Source organism: Wyeomyia smithii, chromosome 3, assembly GCF_029784165.1.
Source record: "Wyeomyia smithii strain HCP4-BCI-WySm-NY-G18 chromosome 3, ASM2978416v1, whole genome shotgun sequence".
NCBI classification, from domain to species: domain Eukaryota; kingdom Metazoa; phylum Arthropoda; class Insecta; order Diptera; family Culicidae; genus Wyeomyia; species Wyeomyia smithii.
The window spans coordinates 9185508-9204274 of NC_073696.1; the positions used below are offsets into that span (position 1 = coordinate 9185508).

General features: G+C 41.9%; 1 protein-coding gene across 1 annotated transcript; it reads left to right on the forward strand.

Moving 5' to 3' along the window:
• Positions 1-102: 102 nt before the first annotated feature.
• Positions 103-16617, forward strand: LOC129730764 (UPF0764 protein C16orf89 homolog). Its single transcript, XM_055690323.1, has 5 exons — positions 103-493; positions 579-713; positions 15682-15852; positions 15935-16085; positions 16144-16617. Exons 1-5 carry the CDS (start codon positions 292-294, stop codon positions 16520-16522), a joined length of 1038 nt encoding a protein of 345 aa, XP_055546298.1. The 5' UTR covers positions 103-291; the 3' UTR covers positions 16523-16617.
• The last annotated feature ends 2150 nt before the right edge of the window (positions 16618-18767 follow it).

An 18767-nucleotide genomic window follows, 5' to 3' on the forward strand; every position in this document is an offset into this window, starting at 1 on the left:
CCGTAGCATGAAATCCTAAATTGTTTTTCTATTAACCGCGGATTAGTCTAATCCGGAGGGGAAATAAATTTTCATTTCTCTCGTGGTGTTCTGAGTGTGGCGGGCACAGCCAGACGCATGCGTTCGTTGTGTCCTGTAGTTACAGACTGGCGGTATTTTTAAGATGTAAGCAGAAGCAGCCACCGTTGGTGCTTAGTTCGTGTTAGAACTTCCATTGCGACGAATCGTTCCGAATTTGTGGACTCTAGCGGTTTTTAGATTGAAGTGAAATGTACAGTTAGAAAGTGAGAAATGCGGCTGGTAATCAAAGTATTGCTGGTGGCAATTCTGGGCAGTTGTGGCGTGGTGGGAGGGAAGGATTTTCCGCCAACATTAGCAGATTGGATTGGCCCGGATATACTGCTGCTGCGGTTGGATAAGCTGCTGGATACTTGCGTTGCTAATTATGAGTATTTAACTACAGATTTGCTATTAGGTGTGGCGATTGCAAATGGTAATACGCTTCTGCGTCAACTAATCCTTAAAGGGTACTATTTAACTCATACGTGATCGGTTAAACACTTTCTGCTCTCTTATAGGTCAAGTGAAGTCTATTCTAGCGAATTCAAATGTGTTTAATCGACCGTTCATCGAAACACTTAAGAGAAAGTGCGATTTTGTGGAAAGTCGTATCAACAGTATTTTCAGTTTTCCGAGTGAAGCTAATGCTATTGGTAAGATACTTTTACTTGAGCTGACATTGTTGAACCTTTATTGAAAAATCCATTTTTTGCATAATTTTTATACTGATTCTCTTCAAAAAAGAAGTTTAAATCGTACACTCTCCCCACAATTATGGAACTCCCACAATTACGGATCTCTTTTGTGTCTCATGTTATTTAACTCAGTGAAACTAACGGTTCGGAGGCATGTAACATTTTTGCAGTAAAATATGCCATATTTGCTAGCTATGAACCAAAAAACATCGTTCTTATTCCTGGATTGATGTGTTTTTATAAGCGTGAAATATTGTCTTCCAGAATCTATCAAAATATTTGTCGTTTGTCTCAATCAGCGTAAGTAGCACGCTCATCATTCATAAGGTTCATATGTGATATAATCGCTAATTCTCGTGCAAAAAAAAACTCATACACAAAGATCAAGGTAAGTTCTTCACTATTCATCAAAATGTTGACGGTTAGTAACGATTTTTCTGTAAAAACTAGTTATTTTCTAAGTGTTCCATAACAGTGACCGAGACAAGATAGTTCTCTATAAATATGGATCACTCCGATTCAAATGTGATTTTCACCAATTTAAACAACCTCTCAACTTCTATTGAGCTTTAAATGGAAGCTCAACAGTGCTGAGCCTCTGAAAAATGTAATTTCCAAGGCACGAGGGACAGGAAAGCTACGTAAAGCGGGAAACTGTTCTGATGTACCGTATACAATGGTTCATTGCTACCTTCGGGAGCGACAGACCTGGACTTTCGATCTAACTGCAACCTCAAAAGCCACATAAAATGTGGCCAGGCCATGCGGAATCTTTAATACGATTTGAAATATGTTATTTCTCAAATTACATAGTTTGAATAGGGTTTATTGAATAAATTCGTTGCCAAAAGCTGGTTTTATCATGCTGATCCATAATATGATGCGAATTGTCTCATAATTATAACCGCTCTCAAAAGTGATCCATATTTGTGTATTTGGTGAGTTATGAAATAAATACATTTTCTGAGAAATATGCACAAAACATGGAAAAAATACTCAATGAAGTGAAAGTTCGGGGGATTAAGATGCTTCGGTACGAAACTGACTTCCTTAGTCTCGTACCGCTCGAGAACAACTTTCGAGTAATTACAAGTGGTTAAATCTGGCCAGAAAATTATAGGAGCATTGTGTGACCTCAGAAGTGGAAGTATATGCTTTCGGAGGCATTCCTTCAAGTATATCTGCCTATTGACCGTCCCGTTTGTCACGAATGGGATGCTCCGTTTTCCACACGAGCAAATTGCTTGCCAAACCATGTACTTTTTGGCAAACTTTGACACCTTTTGCTTTCTAACGTCCGCTGGAACTTCGCGAATTTGTGCAGAACGGTGAAGCGGGGCCCCAGAAGCTGCCGGAAGTCGGCTTTTACATATGTCTCGTCATCCATAACGAGGCTATGTGGATTCGTCAACATCTGGGTGTAGAGCTCCCGTGCCGTGTTTTCGCCACCGTATTCTGCCGTTCATTGCGATTCGACGCTGTCTGAGCTTTTTTTTTATAAGATTTGGACCACTGCGACCATTATTTTGATCTTTTGTGGTATACCTCTTCTTTAGTCTAGGTACTCGTGACAGACATATCACTATTGATGGAAGTGATTGTCGTTGTCATATCGCAACCTTTCTCCCAATCAGGCACTGAATTTCGTATGAAATGTATTACCTCATTAGGATTCGCAGACCAGACCTCAAAAGGCTCCAAAGTTCCTTTTCCAAAGGCTCTTATTCTGCGCTGTATTAGTGCACTGCAGTGACAGAGCAAATGTTCTGCGGTTTCACATTCGAACCCGCAGAGACGACAAATTTCGTCATCTGACTGACCAATTTGTTTCAGGTGATGCTTACTTGGACAGTGTCCTGTAAACAGTCCAGTAATTGTCCTTAGTTCCTTTTTATTTAAACTAAGCAATTGCTGGCTTTTCTTCACGCTTGGTTTTATAAAGCGTTTAGACTGGCGTAGCCCTACTGAGCATATCCAGTTCTCTTGTATAGTCCTATGTTCCCAGGTTTTCAATTCTACTTTCAAGGCGCTTGATAACACCCCACAGAACGGTTCTGGGCCAATGAAATCGGTACATGACCCCTGTCTAGCTAACGTATCGGCTTTTTCATTGCCTTCCACTCCGCAGTGACCAGGAACCCAGTATAACCATACTTGGTTCCTTTCTGCCACTTGTTTCAGTGAAAGGATGCACTCCCATACTAGCTTAGAGGTACATGTGAAGGCTTTTAGTGCTTTAAGTGCTGCTTGGCTATCAGAAAAAATGCATATGTTAGCATGCCTGTATTTCCTAGCCATACAGACTGGTGCACATTCATAAATTGCAAATATTTTGGCCTGGAACACTGTAGGCCAACGGCCCATTGGTATCGATATACTTATCCCAGGACCATTTATACCTGCTCCGGTTGAACCATTCATTTTTGAGCCATCTGTGTAAAAGACGACAGAGCCTTGTCGGATATTCGGGCCACCTTGTTCCCAAACTTTCCGTTCGGTCTCTATGATGGTATTGAAAGGTATTTCGAAGTTTGCTTCTGTATTCATCCAGTCTTCGATACCTGGTATATGCAGAGCCGGATTTACGATTGTGGGGGCCCGGGGCCCAGTTTACAGTGGGGGCCCCAGAATAAAACAAACCCGTTTTTTTATCGTACGAGTTAAAAACACTTATTTCTCATTGAAAAGTTACCAAAAATTTGCTAGAATTTTTTCTTACGAGTTTTTTTTTGCAGAGAACTTATTGATTGAATAATCAACATTCAGCTCCTTCAGAATATTGTACTCTCAACTTAACAATGCTAAGTTGGACAGCCTTTCACTCTTCATAGTCGTACGCAACCTATTTTCAATCAGTTTCATCTTAGATAAAGACCTTTCTCCAGTTGCGTTCGAGATCATTAGGCTCAAATAAATAAATGTATGCAACTGCTCGAAATCCGGAATTTTTTTCTTGATATCTAAAAAATAAAAACCTACCGCAATTCGAAAAACATGCGATCCGCAAGCAAAAATTTGCACACAATTTGAGAAAGACTGCGAAAATATAAGGCTACGCTGGCAATAATCTACAGAACCTAGGAAAAAACTAGGGGTAAGCGGGGTAAGACCGCCCCCTTAAGCAATTCTGTTTATAGAAAAAAAAGTTGCGGCTGCAATTTCATTTTTTCTTCGCTAAGAGGTTCTTCTATTCAATACCCGCATTTAAAAAATAAGAACTGAAATTTTTCTTGTTAATTTTCCAGTTTTTTTTTCAATTTTTAAAAATTCATTGAAAATGTGCAGATCTTTTTCATGCGGGGTAAGCCCGCCCACCAGCGGGGTAAGATCGCCCACCATTTTTTGAGGATAAACAATATTTTTAGGGCCGAAACGGTTGATTTTATCGGTATAGTGTCTCTGACAAAGTTGTGGATGGTATTTTTTTTTCTTTTTAAATAAAATATACACTGTGAAAAATCTGAAAAAAAAAATTCTAAGTTTCAACTTATTTTGTTTTCTGATTATTCAAGTTCAGATCAATGTTTAGGTAATTCTTTTGGTTTTCAAAATAAATAGATTTTTCAGAATTGGGGGTTTTCAAGATATTGAATTCATAATATACCTATCTTTAAGCTAAAAATTAAAACTCATTAAACCTGTCTGTATGATTCTTTTGAAGACTTATTATGTATAGAAAAATACTAATAATTATTCTTTCGTTTATTTATATTTTAAATTTTCTATGTTTTTTTTTTGAAGAACAAAATTATCAACGACTCTATACACCGAACAAACCGTCAAAAAAAAATTTTTTTTCAGAAAAATTTAGCTATTAATATTTCTATTACTCCATGATCCAACAACCATAAAATTTTAGCTTACCTTTTGTAGATTTTACAGGCAAAAACATATTTTTTCAAAAAAATTTGAAAAAAAAATATATTTTTAATTCTATTTTTTATATCTTTTCTTTAAATTTTTTTAGAGTGTGTATTTGTTTCGGAAGTAAAAAACTACTATTTTCAATTCTGCCGGAGACGTCATACCAATCAAACAAACCGTCATGGCTCTAAAATTATTTTGGTTCATTAACACCATTTTCACACAGGTTTACTTTTTTCAAAAATAAGTCTTGTTAAAATATATTACTAGAAAAGCTTCAACCAAATCGAAAATGGTCGATTAACATCGATGTCTTATGTGGCTTGGAGTTGCTTTACTGATCCTGTAAATATTCCCTTTGTAGTGTCGAGGCATTTGGGTCTTAAAGTAAAACAACAAGCAGTTGTATACGTGGCGGTTTTACCCCTTGTATAGTGGGCGGCGACTTTACAGATATTTCAGATATGAAACATTTTCATATCTGAACGAAAAAGTAGTCAAAATTACAAGATTACTCACGGCCTTCGATATTCTCGAAAGAAGATAGATTCAGGCAAGCGATTAAACGTATATTCACGAACAAAACAATAGATTTTTAGACTGAAAAACCTTAAGTCCCGTTGCCGCAAAACAATAGCGCATTGACTGGTTGCCAGCTGAAAGGTTGTTTTTGATTATTTCTGCGACCGTTCGCGCACTATCAAAACAGAAAAACGTGCAAAATGTTATGTAATTATACTGTGATAGACACGTTAAAGAAATTTTTCAATTATTTTATAACTTGGTAGTAAAACTACAGTGGGCGGTCTTACCCCGCAGGGCGGTCTTACCCTGTTTACCCCTACACACTTCTGCAGGTCAATAAAATCTGCACACGGACTCTGAAAATCTGCATTTTGCAACGCAAATCTAGTATCCCTGATTCGGACAGGTAAACTTATTTTCGGAATCAACAGCAATGTTTTAAAAAAACTTGTGGATTATCTTCTTTCCTGCTTGATTTCCCATGCGCGCTGGTTCGATTCAAATAGTGTGTTAATGTGTGTCATTCCAAGAGAATCGAAGGTGAAATCTTATGGATGTGGTTGTGATATTGGCGCTCGCGAAAAAATAACACTGAAGGAAAGTTTCAGATTGAAATGGTCTGTTCAAATTTTCTTACTGTAAATTGAACTTTTGATTGATTCTCATTTTTGATAGAGAAAAGAACTTTTTCTCGTTTTGTGGGGGCCCCAAAAATGTGGGGGCCCTGGGCCCCCCCTTAAATCCGGCTCTGGGTATATGTTTGCTTAGCTGGAAATGTTTGAGAATTGCCAGCTGGCCTGTCTGATCTCCATCAGGTACTTTTTTAAGGCGTGTTAGTCTCAATGCACTTTTTTCCGCCTCTAGTTGTACTACCTGGTGGAGCTTTGTACGTGTGTAATCCTTCTCGTTTTTTGCATTTTGAACGAAAGTTTAACTCAAATGCAGTTTGTAAACCACATCTCTAACTGAAGTGTTCGGATTACTCTTAAAAGCTTGAATTTCCCGCTCGTGATCCTTTACACTATACGGAGATCCACTTTGGCCAATGTTTTCTTTCCGGTTGATGATCAAACGCTCGTTGTACCGATTGAAAACGCGAGTTACCGTAGATTGAACCATTCCCAGCTTCCTGCTGATTGCACGATGAGAAAGATTCGGATATTCGAGATATGTGCGCAAATGTTCTTTACGCCTCTTCTGTTCTTCCGACTCCATCTTCACAGCTGAGTACAATTTACAAAGTTTTAACAATACACATTGTACGAATTTTAGCCTAATGGTCAATAGAAAATATCTAATGAGTAGAAAGTTACAGCCATTTGAAAATAATGTTAATTGTTTTTGTACACCCTTTACTAAACTTTGTGCCGTGTTACACCGGGAAAATTCTTTGGATCGGATACAATAAATGATCTCGATCACGACCCTCTCACCCTCTAAATAGAGGAGGTACGGGTCGAGCCTTAGCAACGGTCTTAGAATCCTTCAAGAACGCCTAGAAAGATCTTCCACCGGTCTCAACTCGATAGCGGACTCTAATTCAGTCGATGTTGTTGATGACGATGCACCAGAAAGGATAGCGACCGAGACTCCATGACGTGGTGTAGACGTCGCTCCGGACCTCTACATTGCGGTCTGAACTGGAGACTGATACGAATGCAAACGAAGACAATCGGCGTAACAGGCGTACCCGGCGATAGTCATGGAAGATCCTAGGAACCCAACAGTACGTCGAGCGGTGTCGAATGCCGATTTGACGCAACTTGCTCAGTGGATTGTTTCGGCATCTTATCAGCAGCAGAGCGACTTCGAAGTTGGTTGGCGATCCTCGACCCATATGTTACACATCATATCTCCCATCTTCTCGATGACGACACCGGAAGCCCACTTCCTGTTTAGCGTATACGTGGTTGTTGTAATCAAAGTTCTCGGTTTCTTGCAGCCGTCTTTCATTGGCACTGGAGCAGGCTCGCTTTAAGGTGTCTCCTCGAATCGATTCGCTTGGCCATTCGATTGCGGATTGAACGGGGCTGTCGTGAGGTGCTCGATGCGGTAGGAAGCGCTGAAGAAGGCGAATAGTACTGGGTACCGTCATCGCTTACTATAGATTTTCCGGCATACCCAGCCAAGCGAACAAACTGCGCAGGATATTACAGGTTGCAGCGGTGGTGATGCTCGTTGTTCGATTGATCTAGGACCGCTTGGAGAACGAATAGATAACGAGCAAGTATTAGTCGCCTATGATTGGACCGGCGAAGTCAATGTGGACACGTTGCCACGAAGCGGTACGTCTGGGCCAGGGCATCGGTGGAAGCAAATTCCCCTTCAGCTGAAAATACTGCCGAAAATAGGCAAAGCTTTTCGCTGTATTAAACAGCTGTTGAGTTCTCGGCAATAAAATCTAAGTGTGTGTGGAGGTGGTCGAGCTACGGATGCACACCGGTGGCATGTCTTAACGAAGCTGGTGATATCGGCATCCATGCAGGGCCAGAAGTCATAGCTTCGAGCGATGGCTTTCATATACTGCATGCCGGAATGATGAAGCGATGAAGCTGTTTGAAGCACCGCTTCCTATGCAGCAACGGGATGACGAGTCGTTCGGCAAATAGGATGCACCCAGTCACCACCTGACCCCCCAAGTTTGAACTGAATCCAGCTGTTTTCGACGTAGCGGTGGATTTGGCGGAGCAGTGGACCTGCTTGGGTGCTTTGCGCAACAACTCTGACTGAGATCCTCTTCCAGAATGAGGCTCGCGATGACACAGTCCTTGTCAGGCCGGACGTGCTGGTTGATTAGGCGGGAGAGCACGTCCGTGTTACCGAATTTCTCAATACTCAACTCTAAGTTGTAGAGCAACTTGATAAAGGCGAAGCGTTGCAGACGATTTGTAGTGTGTGCTGGAATCTTCTTCTTGGAACTTCTTCTTCTTGGATGGACAGTTTGCAGTCGGAAGTGCCATCCGAAAAGCATCTTGTGAAACTTTGTGACAAATGGTCCTCGTGGTTCAGTGGTTAGCGATGTCTCCCACACGGTTGTGATGTCGGGTTCGATTCCCGATCATGTGTATGTGATATTGTTTTATTTGTTGAAACTTCGTGACAGCGAAAATGACAGCCGAGGAGGAACTTGCCATAGTAGTTAATGGCCCCCAGAATCGCCACGATTTTGTTTGGATCTAGGCGTAGTCCGCGACAATCGACGATGTGCCCCAAGTATCGGATTTGCTGTTTGCGAAATATACACTTTTCGACTCCGAAATCTTGTATACGCTGTAAAACTTTCCGTAGATTGTGATCGTGTTCCTCCTCCGTTCCACCGCCGACTCAGACCGATCATCGAGCCAGAAAATCCCGTCAGTTCGGCTAGCATTGCGTCGATGTTGGAACGCACCAGGCTGCGGTTGGAGAGCTGCGCTCAGGTCCGCTGAATAGTCTTCGCAGATCCTGATGGAACCGTTGGCTTTGCGGACAACGAAGTTCGAGGCGGCCCAATCGGAATAGTCGACCGGGGTGATGATGTTCAACTTCTCTAGCTGATCAAGCTCTTGGCACGTGTTCTTTGAGCTCCAACTTCACTTTAGTTTTGGTGCAAAAGCCGAGATTCTAGCGAAAAGCTTCCGGAAATGTCGACTTGAGCGCACGCGTTGATATAGCAAACTGAACCGAGCAACTGGATTTGCTTTTGGGTGACACGGATGAGCGCTCACCGTGTGCTGTTTCCGATGGTGACGTCATACTGAAATTCTTCGTCGATTGCTAGAATGCAAACTTGGCACTTTGACAGTACATTTGTAGCATTTGTGGGTTTTGTAGCTGCAATCCCTAGTGGAATCCACCACAGAACCAACAAGACGTTGCCAGTTTCACTAAAGAACGTATCGGTGATAGTTGCTCACGCTTTTCATGTTGCTTTCCACCTAACTTGCGAACCGCTCGCACTTCATTCCGAGTTGTGCTCTCGTCGTGTTCGGTCGCAATTTCATTTCGATCTCGATAGTGCCGACCAGTTAATCGCCTTCAAGGTCACCGTGCATTGTATTGCGTGTGCACTGCTGCTCGTTGCCGTCGTCTATTGAAGACAAAGAAACGCATCATCGCCTATTGGTACCGTACGCCACAGACTGTACGTTGTGTCACTACTGCGAGAGATCCAGTATCCAGTGCTACCGGACTCTTGAGTGAAGGACTGGAGATTGGCATCGCCCGTGCGCTGGTTGCGGTGGAGAGCGGCTGCAGAAGATAAGTAGTTTTTTTTTCTTAGTTTTTTTCTACAATATTATTTGTTGATTGGCATTTTGCGTGTGTGGCTTACGCGTCCAACATGGACGACGAACGCGGGGATGAAAACCCGCTCGTTCTACCGCCTAGCCCTCCCGGATACAAAGTTCCAAGGGTTAAGAATGGAACCCCGCAGGAAGCTACCCATCGGCTTAAGCAGTATCTGGAGGGCAAAGCTGGTATTGGGGCTGTATTTTTCCGGCCAAAAGTGAAAGCATTAAACACAATGCAAATATGTAAAGATCTGGCACGGTTTACAGCCGTGACTGAAATTACCAAAGTGCGCCCGAATAAGCTGCGTGTTTTGGTGTCCGACCTCAAGCAAGCAAACGAGATTGCTGCTTGTGAGCTCTTCACGCGGGAGAACCACGTGTACATTCCAGCTCGCGTAGTTGAGATTGACGGTGTGGTCAGCGAATCGAGTCTGACTGTCGAGGATCTGTTGAAGGCTGAAAAAGGCCTTTTTAAGGATTCTAGCCTTGAACCTGCCAAGATACTTGAATGTAAGCAATTACATTCAGTATCGCTCGACAAGGGTGTAAAAACTTACACCCCTTCAGACTCTTTTCGCGTGACTTTCGCCGGGTCTGCTCTGCCGAGCTATGTGCTCGTGGACAAGGTGCGTCTGCCCGTGCGCTTGTTTGTACCGCGGGTAATGAATTGCCTCAAGTGCAAACAGTTGGGCCATATGGCCTCCCACTGTGGCAATAAAGCACGTTGTGGCAAGTGCGGAGAGCAACATGCGGATGACGCCTGTAATAAGGGTGCTGAAAAGTGCCTTTATTGTGGGCAGACTCCGCATGAGCTGTCTGCATGTCCCGCGTACAAACAGCGCCAAGACAAGATCAAGCGGTCTCTGAAAGAGCGCTCAAAGCGTACTTTCGCAGAAATGCTCAAAGAGGCCGCTGCCACCAAACTGGTTTCCCCGAATCTCTTCGAGGTCGTGCCATCCGATGAGTCTGATTCTGACGATTCAGTTGGGGAATCTTCTTTTGTTGAACCCGGGAAATCTAGGAAGAGTAAAAACCTTTCTTCTCCTAGGCTTCCTAGGAAAGGACAGAGAAGGTCTCCATCTGAAGTGACTGATACTAAGAAACAAAAAAGTGCTGTAGAAAATCCGAAGCAAACTCCTCCGGGATTGGCAAAACTGAATTCAAGTAAGGAGTTTCCGGCACTTCCAGGGACATCAAAAAACCCAACTGTTCCTTCTTTTTCGTCCAAGATTCAGCCAGAATCTGGACTGCTGAAGTTTTCAGATATTGTGGACTGGATTTTTGAAAATTTCAACATAACTGATCCTCTTAAAAATCTTCTGCTGGCATTTCTACCAACAGTTAAAACGTTTTTGAAGCAGTTGACTGCTAAATGGCCCCTCCTTGCAGCGATCGTATCCTTCGATGGCTAATTCATCGGCTGAGATGAAGGATTCTATCTCTATTTTACAGTGGAATTGTAGAAGTATTATCCCCAAAATTGATTCATTTAAAGTTTTGATTAATAAACATAAATGCGATGCATTTTCCCTCTGTGAAGCTTGGCTCACTTCAAATGTAGATCTTAGCTTCCATGATTTTAATATAATTCGCCTCGACCGAGATACCCCTTACGGAGGAGTACTTCTAGGGATTAAGAAGTGCTATTCCTTCTATCGTATTAACCTCCCCACGGTCCCAGGCGTCGAAGCTGTCGCATGTCAAATGACAATACAAGGTAAAGAGCTTTGTATTGCCTCAATATATATTCCTCCCAGAGCACAGGTTGGGCAACGGTTGCTCTTTGATTTAATAGAACTTCTTCCCTCGCCACGTTTGATTTTGGGAGATTTTAACTCTCACGGCGTGGCTTGGGGTTCCCCTTCTAATGATAACCGTTCCTCTTTGATCTATAACCTCTGCGACGACTTCGACATGACAATATTAAACAACGGGGATATGAAACGCGTTCTGAAACCTCCAGCGCGCCCCAGTGCTTTAGATTTATCTTTATGTTCAACATCGCTACGGTTGGATTGCATATGGAAGGTAGTCCTTGATCCCCACGGTAGCGATCATTTGCCTATTCAAATTTCAATTGATAATGGTTCAACTCGCACGCGATCAGTTGATATTCCGTATGACCTCACACGGAATATCGATTGGAAATTATACGAGGAAATGATATCAGAAGCTGTCGAGTCGATTCAACATCACCCACCACTTGAAGAATACAACCTCCTCACGGGCTTGATTCTCGACGCCGCGTTGCAAGCCCAAACGAAGAAATATCTCGGCGTGACGATCAAAGAACGGCCTCCCACTCCGTGGTGGGACAAAGAGTGCTCCGATGTCTACATGGAAAAATCCGACGCGCTTAAGGCCTTCTTTTAGGTGAAAGGTCAACCCGACGACTTTAAGCGGTATTTGGAGCTTGAGACCAAGTTCAAAAGCTTGGTCCGAGCAAAGAAACGTGGATATTGGCGCCGGTTCGTAAACGAAACGTCAAGGGAGACATCGATGAGCACTCTTTGGAACACAGCCCGAAGAATGCGAAATCGTATAACGGTCAACGAAAGCGAGGAGTCTTCAAGTCGGTGGATATTTGATTTTGCCAGGAAAGTATGTCCGGACTCTGTTCCTGCGCAAAACTTTGTTCGCGATGCGTCTCCGGGCCACGACGCGATAAAATCACCTTTTACGATGGCAGAACTTTCAGTTGCCCTCCTGTCCTGTAACAATAACGCGCCTGGGTTAGATAGAGTCAAATTCAACTTGTTGAAGAATCTACCCGGCAATGCCAAGAGGCGCTTGTTGAACTTGTTCAATAAGTTCCTGGAGCAAAACATTGTACCGCAAGATTGGAGGCAAGTGAAGGTGATCGCCATCCAAAAACCAGGAAAACCAGCTTCTGATCACAACTCTTATAGGCCGATTGCAATGCTATCCTGTATCCGGAAATTGATGGAGAAAATGATACTCCGTCGTTTAGACCAGTGGGTCGAATCAAACGGTCTACTATCAGATACTCAATTTGGCTTTCGCCGTGCCAAAGGAACGAATGACTGTCTTGCGTTGCTTTCTACAGATATTCAGCTAGCCTATGCTCGCAAAGAACAAATGGCATCTGTGTTCTTGGACATTAAGGGGGCTTTTGATTCCGTTTCTATTGACATTCTTTCGGGCAAACTTCACCGACAAGGATTTTCACCAATTTTGAACAATTTTTTGCATAATTTGTTGTCCGAAAAGCATATGCATTTTACGCATGGCGATTTGGCAACTTTTCGTATCAGCTACATGGGTCTTCCCCAGGGCTCATGCTTAAGCCCCCTTCTTTACAATTTTTATGTGAATGACATTGACGCATGTCTGGCAAATTTATGCACGATAAGACAACTTGCAGACGACAGTGTAATCTCTGTTACAGGAGCCAAAGCTGCCGATTTGCAAGGACCATTGCAAGATACCTTGGACAATTTGTCTGCTTGGGCTTTACAGCTAGGTATCGAATTCTCTCCGGAGAAGACTGAGACAGTAGTTTTTTCTAGGAAGCGTGAGCCTGCTCAGCTCCACTTACAGTTAATGGGTGAAACGATTTCTGAGGTTTTGGTATCTAAATATCTTGGTGTCTGGTTCGATTCGAAAGGCACCTGGGGATGTCACGTTCGGTATTTGATGAAAAAATGTCAACAAAGAGTGAATTTTCTCCGGACAATTACTGGATCATGGTGGGGCGCCCACCCAGGAGACCTCATAAGGCTTTACCAAACAACGATATTGTCGGTGCTTGAGTACGGGTGTTTCTGCTTCCGCTCCGCTGCGAACACCCATTTAATCAAGCTGGAACGATTGCAGTATCGCTGTTTACGTATTGCCTTAGGTTGCATGCATTCGACCCATACGATGAGTTTGGAAGTTTTGGCGGGCGTTCTCCCATTAAAAGACCGCTTTTGGGATCTGACTACTCGTATTCTCATCAAATGTGAGGTTTTGAACCCCTTGGTAATTGAAAATTTCGATAGGCTAGTTGAACTTAATTCTCAAACCCGTTTAATGACTGTGTATTTCAATCACATGTCTCAAAGTATAAATCCTTCCTCATACACCTCCAATCGTGTCAACTTATTAGATACTTCTGTTTCTACTGTGTTTTTCGATACATCCATGATTGAAGAAACTCGTGGAATCCCGGATCATTTACGCGTGCAGCAGATCCCTAAAATATTTTATAACAAATATAAAAACGTCAACTGCGACAATGCGTTTTATACTGATGGATCACTTCTCAACGGGTCCACTGGCTTCGGTATCTTCAACAATAATTTTACCGCCTCCTACAAGCTCGATAATCCTGCTTCTGTTTACGTCGCAGAATTGGCTGCAATTCAGTATACCTTAGGGATTATTGAAACAATGCTCACGGACCATTACTTCATCTTTACGGACAGTCTCAGTTCCATTGAGGCTCTCCGATCGATGAAGGATGCAAGGCACTCTCCGTATTTCCTGGGGAAAATACGGAAACATCTGAGTGCTTTATCCGAAAAATCTTCTCAGATTACCTTAGTGTGGGTCCCTTCTCATTGTTCCATTCTGGGCAATGAGAAAGCGGACACTTTGGCTAAGGTGGGCGCAACAAACGGTGATATTTACAACAGACCAATTGCCTACAATGAATTTTTAAAATTTTCACGTCAGAATACACTTGTCAACTGGCAGGCCTCGTGGGATAAGGGAGAACTGGGAAGGTGGCTACACAGCATCATCCCCAAGGTTTCCACCAAACCTTGGTTTCGAGGATTGGTTGTAGGACGAGATTTCATTCGCATGATGTCTCGGATTATGTCCAACCACTACGGGCTAGATGCACATCTCTTGCGTATTGGGCTGGCGAGCAGTAATCATTGCGTTTGTGGATTGGGGTATCAAGACATTGAACACGTGGTTTGGGTGTGTGCTGAATTCTGCGGCGCCAGATCTCTACTTGTGGATACCCTGAGGGCCCGAGGAATACAGCCCTATGTGCCAGTTCGTGATATTCTCGCTCAGCGAAACTTGCCATACATGCTACATGTTTATAGCTACTTGAAGAGCATGAAGGTGCCAATTTAACAGCGAAACAAAAAAAAACCATGTTAGTTTTAGTATTAGATATAGTTTCAGCTCGTAGTCGGCAGTGAGGGTAAAGAATTTGCCTTTAGCTTATAAGATATTTTAGACCATAAGGCATTAGATTTAATTGGCTCCGTAAAACATTAATTTGTATTGTGCCGTGTCAAATAAATGTTGTGTGAACAAAAAAAAAAAACCGCTCGCACTTGGTCATACGTTGTCGGGGAATTAATCATCACACTGTCATGTTTGAGGTTGTCGAGGCCTCATATTACTCCGAAAGCTACTCCAATGTCCCGTCGTTCAGCTCTTCAATTTTCGTGAGAAGGCTCCATTTATTCACAAGGCAAGTGACAAAAATAATCTCCCGCAGGGTTCTTCGCATCATGCAGGCATCGGTAACGACGGCTAACTACCGATTCTTTAGCTCTGAACAGGCGCTTGAGCTTGGCAACCCTTTCGGAAAATGTAAAATTTTTCAGCAATTTAGGCAAAATGTAACTTACATACCTCTCAGGTTCAGATGCACCCAATTTCCGCAGAAGAAGGCAAACTTTTGTTCTGTCGTCCAGCTAGCAGCATCCTTCTCGAAAAGATTGCATCCCGAGTACCATGCAGAAAACGTCACATTGGAGTTGGCCTCGAAACGGAACTCCTTGATGATGCTGGCCAAAGAGCCAAGGATAAGTTCCGTGTGATTTCAATTCACGAACATGTCATTAAAGATTTCAAGACAGCGTATGATTTAATTGAGTGAATCGAAAAAAGTTAATTAAGCTGACTCGTGAAACTCAATCAATTTCAACGTGTGTCATTATCAGGTAAGTAACACGAGATGGCCAAAAAAGGGAAGAGAATGAACGATATTATAATTCATCGGAATACCCGGAATGCCCTGTATATGGCTCTAGGATTCTTGAAAAAGAATCGTGAGTGGGAATCCTCCGTGTTTGCGATTCCTTTCACGATTCCGTCACCGAGCTAAAGGTATCCTGGGGATTCTTACTCAGGATTCTCTGCGTGTTAGTAAGGGCAGGTGAAGAATATTCCATATTTTAACATTTTTGAAAATAGACTCCAGAAAACAAATTATTACAAGCAACTATACAATTATTTGCCACATATGACAAACTGAAATGTTTGCGTGTGTAACCAATTTTCTTTTCCTGCAGTTAGCAAAGTACTGATAAATTCGGATTTTTGGCAAACCACCTCTACTGCTCAACAAACTCTGGAACACCGCCCCAGTGCGGATCATCTGAAAACGCGCAGACACCGTAACTCCCTGTTGCATGACTATCTCCGCACGATAGACGCCGGATGGCCAACCGAGCTGCAATCAGGTGTGTACAATAATTTGTTTCGATTGACTCGGCCTCAATTAACCTGAACACAATTTATTCGCTCGTGCTTGCAAAAAACCAGATCAATGCTTATCGGAACTGTTGGTGAATTATTCGGAAAATGATTTCAACTCGACCTTCGCCCCGAACGGAAGGCAACTGCGCTTGAGCTCGGAATGCGCTGCGGCAATGTCGGTGCAGAGTAAATCCTACGGTTATCGGTTGACTCATAAGTAAAATTCAGTTTTGTTTTCAATGTTCCACAATCATAAATTTGCATTTTTTCTGCAGAGTTCTATTTTATCTTGTCCAGGAACGGCAACATTTCTACAATGTCGATGAAAGCATGATACGTGACGCCAACGACCGGCTCTGTGGCCAAATCCTACGTGAAGCTCGCCTAATCGAAGCAGCTAGATTCCCTGGAGCGCTACGGGATTTGTTCATGGAGCAGATCTTCTTGTGTGCATTCGCTGGGTACGAGGAGTTTCGGACTCAAAACTGGCTAAAGGAAATTGTCAACTGGCAAAACCAGGCCGGCTGCTTCAAGAGCTTCGAGGTGGACCTGGGTATGGGAACGAATCAACTACAGGCGGATTGCTCAACCCATATGACCGGCGTCGGTGCAGCTGTGCTAGGGCTGTTCGCGAGACTGCAGCTAGTGGAGTGAAGAAAATGTTTCTATACCTTTCCTGAACTTTTACTGATAACGATTAATGTATCTAAAGTATAAATTAAACTAACAATAAAAGAAATCGGAATATATATAGTTTGCTTGTCTTTCAGTCACGCGCACGACAAACGAAAGTTACTCAAATTGCCTTTTTCCCAAGCAAACTCTGAAGCTGTGGTACACTAAAGTTTGCTATTTTTTTTGTGGGTAGCAACGCAAACACTCCTGTTCTGACTACAAGTTACCTTTGCTTTAAGCCCTCCACTGACCTCCTCTCGCCTGGTATGAAGCCAGTCGTAAGGAAATCAAAGCTAACTGCGTCTTAACTAATATACGGCACACGTGTTAAATTAGCACATGGCTATAGGTTCTGATGCAAGTGCATCGACAAAAACCGCCAAAAACGTAATAAAGGGCGGAAGGCAATTTAGGATGTAAGAAAGACATAGTATCAAAGATATCAAGCATTTTAATGAAATCTAAAGTTAGCCAAACCACTGTCGGTTGATTATGAACGTTACATGTCCAATAAGTTCTGTAATGTCATGGCATTACCATCAAAATTAGGTTGTCAAGTGGAATAAGGCAGTACCTGTTGTAGTTCATTGAGTATAGACTATGAACAAGTCAAGAAAATAATTATAAATCTTTTTGTTCGAGAAAATAAGCAGTTTGGTTTTTTTTAAAGTGTATAGCAATTTTTGTATGCATTGAAATATGTAATTTTTAATAGTACAGTTATTCGATAGCAAAAAGTTGTTTGTTTATTGAAAATATCAATTACGACAAAAGACGTTAATAACAAACATTTATAAAAAATTGAAGAAAACCGGCTGTAACTCGTCAAAACCATTTTATGCAAAACATCATATCGAGTTTCAAGTTAAGCTTATGGCGCGTGACAAGCCGCACTTGAAATCTATCCAACTTTCTCCCTATTACTCAAAGCTCTAACAAAATTTACCAAAATGTTCTCACAAAGTTGTACGCAAAGATAAAGCAATATATTTTTTTCGATATTTTTAAAAATAGAAAAGACGTTTAACCTACACAAGACTTGCTGCACATATTGTACCCCAAATTAATTCTTTAAGTTTGCTACGACGTTCAAGATGTACGAAGAAAGGGATAATTATTTTGCTGATACGTGAAAATTTTAGCTGTTTCAAAAAAACTTAGAGTTTAAGATAAACCCATTTCCGACGAGTGACTTGACTCAAGTTCAATGATTCAAGTTCAACAATTATACTTGAAAATTTTCACGACGAAATTATTCAGTAAGGAACAGATTGATCTTTAATTTGCAATACAGCTTGTGTTAATTATGTTTATAGTTGACTAGTTGAACTTTCCCGGCGATGCTCGGGATCAAAGGTGTCAAAGATAGTTTTTTTTTATATTTCATTGCTGCATTAGCTCAACTCACTTCAAAAATATAATTTACATCTTATACTTCCATCATCACTTTAAGTATTTCAATATTCTGAGAACGCACAGAAAGGAAATACCCGTATTGGATTGTTTTTTGTGATTTTGGGCTGATTTACAGTAACTGGAAGTCACCATTTTGGATTTAAAAATGACGTATGGAGTTTAACTTTCGAAAGTATTGAAATTGTTGGCCGAATATCATTTTAGAAGTCAGAAATTTGCATGTTTCACGTAGTTTTGTGAATAATATCTCAAATTTAGTAATCAAATACTTGTTATTTTTCTTCAAATCTCTTTTCCGAACGTTAACAAACATTTCAATGAAAAAAACACGTGTCATCGCTATAAAACGACGTATGGAGTTCCACTTTCGGAAGTATTGGAATTGTTGGCCAAATATCACTTTAGGTTATTTTCCTGAAACCGGAAGTCGCCTTTTTTTAATCCACAAAACTTCGTAGAAAATAAGAAAATAAAAGATTTTTAATGCTTAAGCTGCCTCTTAATCGATATTCAAACAAATGAATCTTAACCTTTCCTCCAGCTAAATGTCCCAAGAGTTCTAGTTTGGATTAACGTAAAAAAAGGAAAACAGTAAGGCGTCTTACACAAATTACGTAACGCATGAAGGGGGGGAGGGGGGTTGAGTCTGCATTACTTATTGTTACGTAGGGGGGACGGGGGGTAGTAGAGACAGTTACGTAACTGTGATGTTTGCTCGAAATTGAAAATTTGATCAGCGTTACGTAATTTTAGGGGGGGAGTCATGTCGAACGTTACCTATCGTTACATAGGGGGGAAGGAAGTCTGA

What these genes read in the sequence shown, in the direction of transcription:
- LOC129730764 (XM_055690323.1), top strand. Translation starts at nt 292, where the DNA reads ATGCGGCTGGTAATCAAAGTATTGCTGGTGGCAATTCTGGGCAGTTGT. An exon ending in GAGTGAAGCTAATGCTATTG is followed by an intron (nt 714 to 15,681) that starts GTAAGATACTTT and finishes CTTTTCCTGCAG; the next exon opens with TTAGCAAAGTACTGATAAAT. An exon ending in GGTTATCGGTTGACTCATAA is followed by an intron (nt 16,086 to 16,143) that starts GTAAAATTCAGT and finishes TTTTTTCTGCAG; the next exon opens with AGTTCTATTTTATCTTGTCC.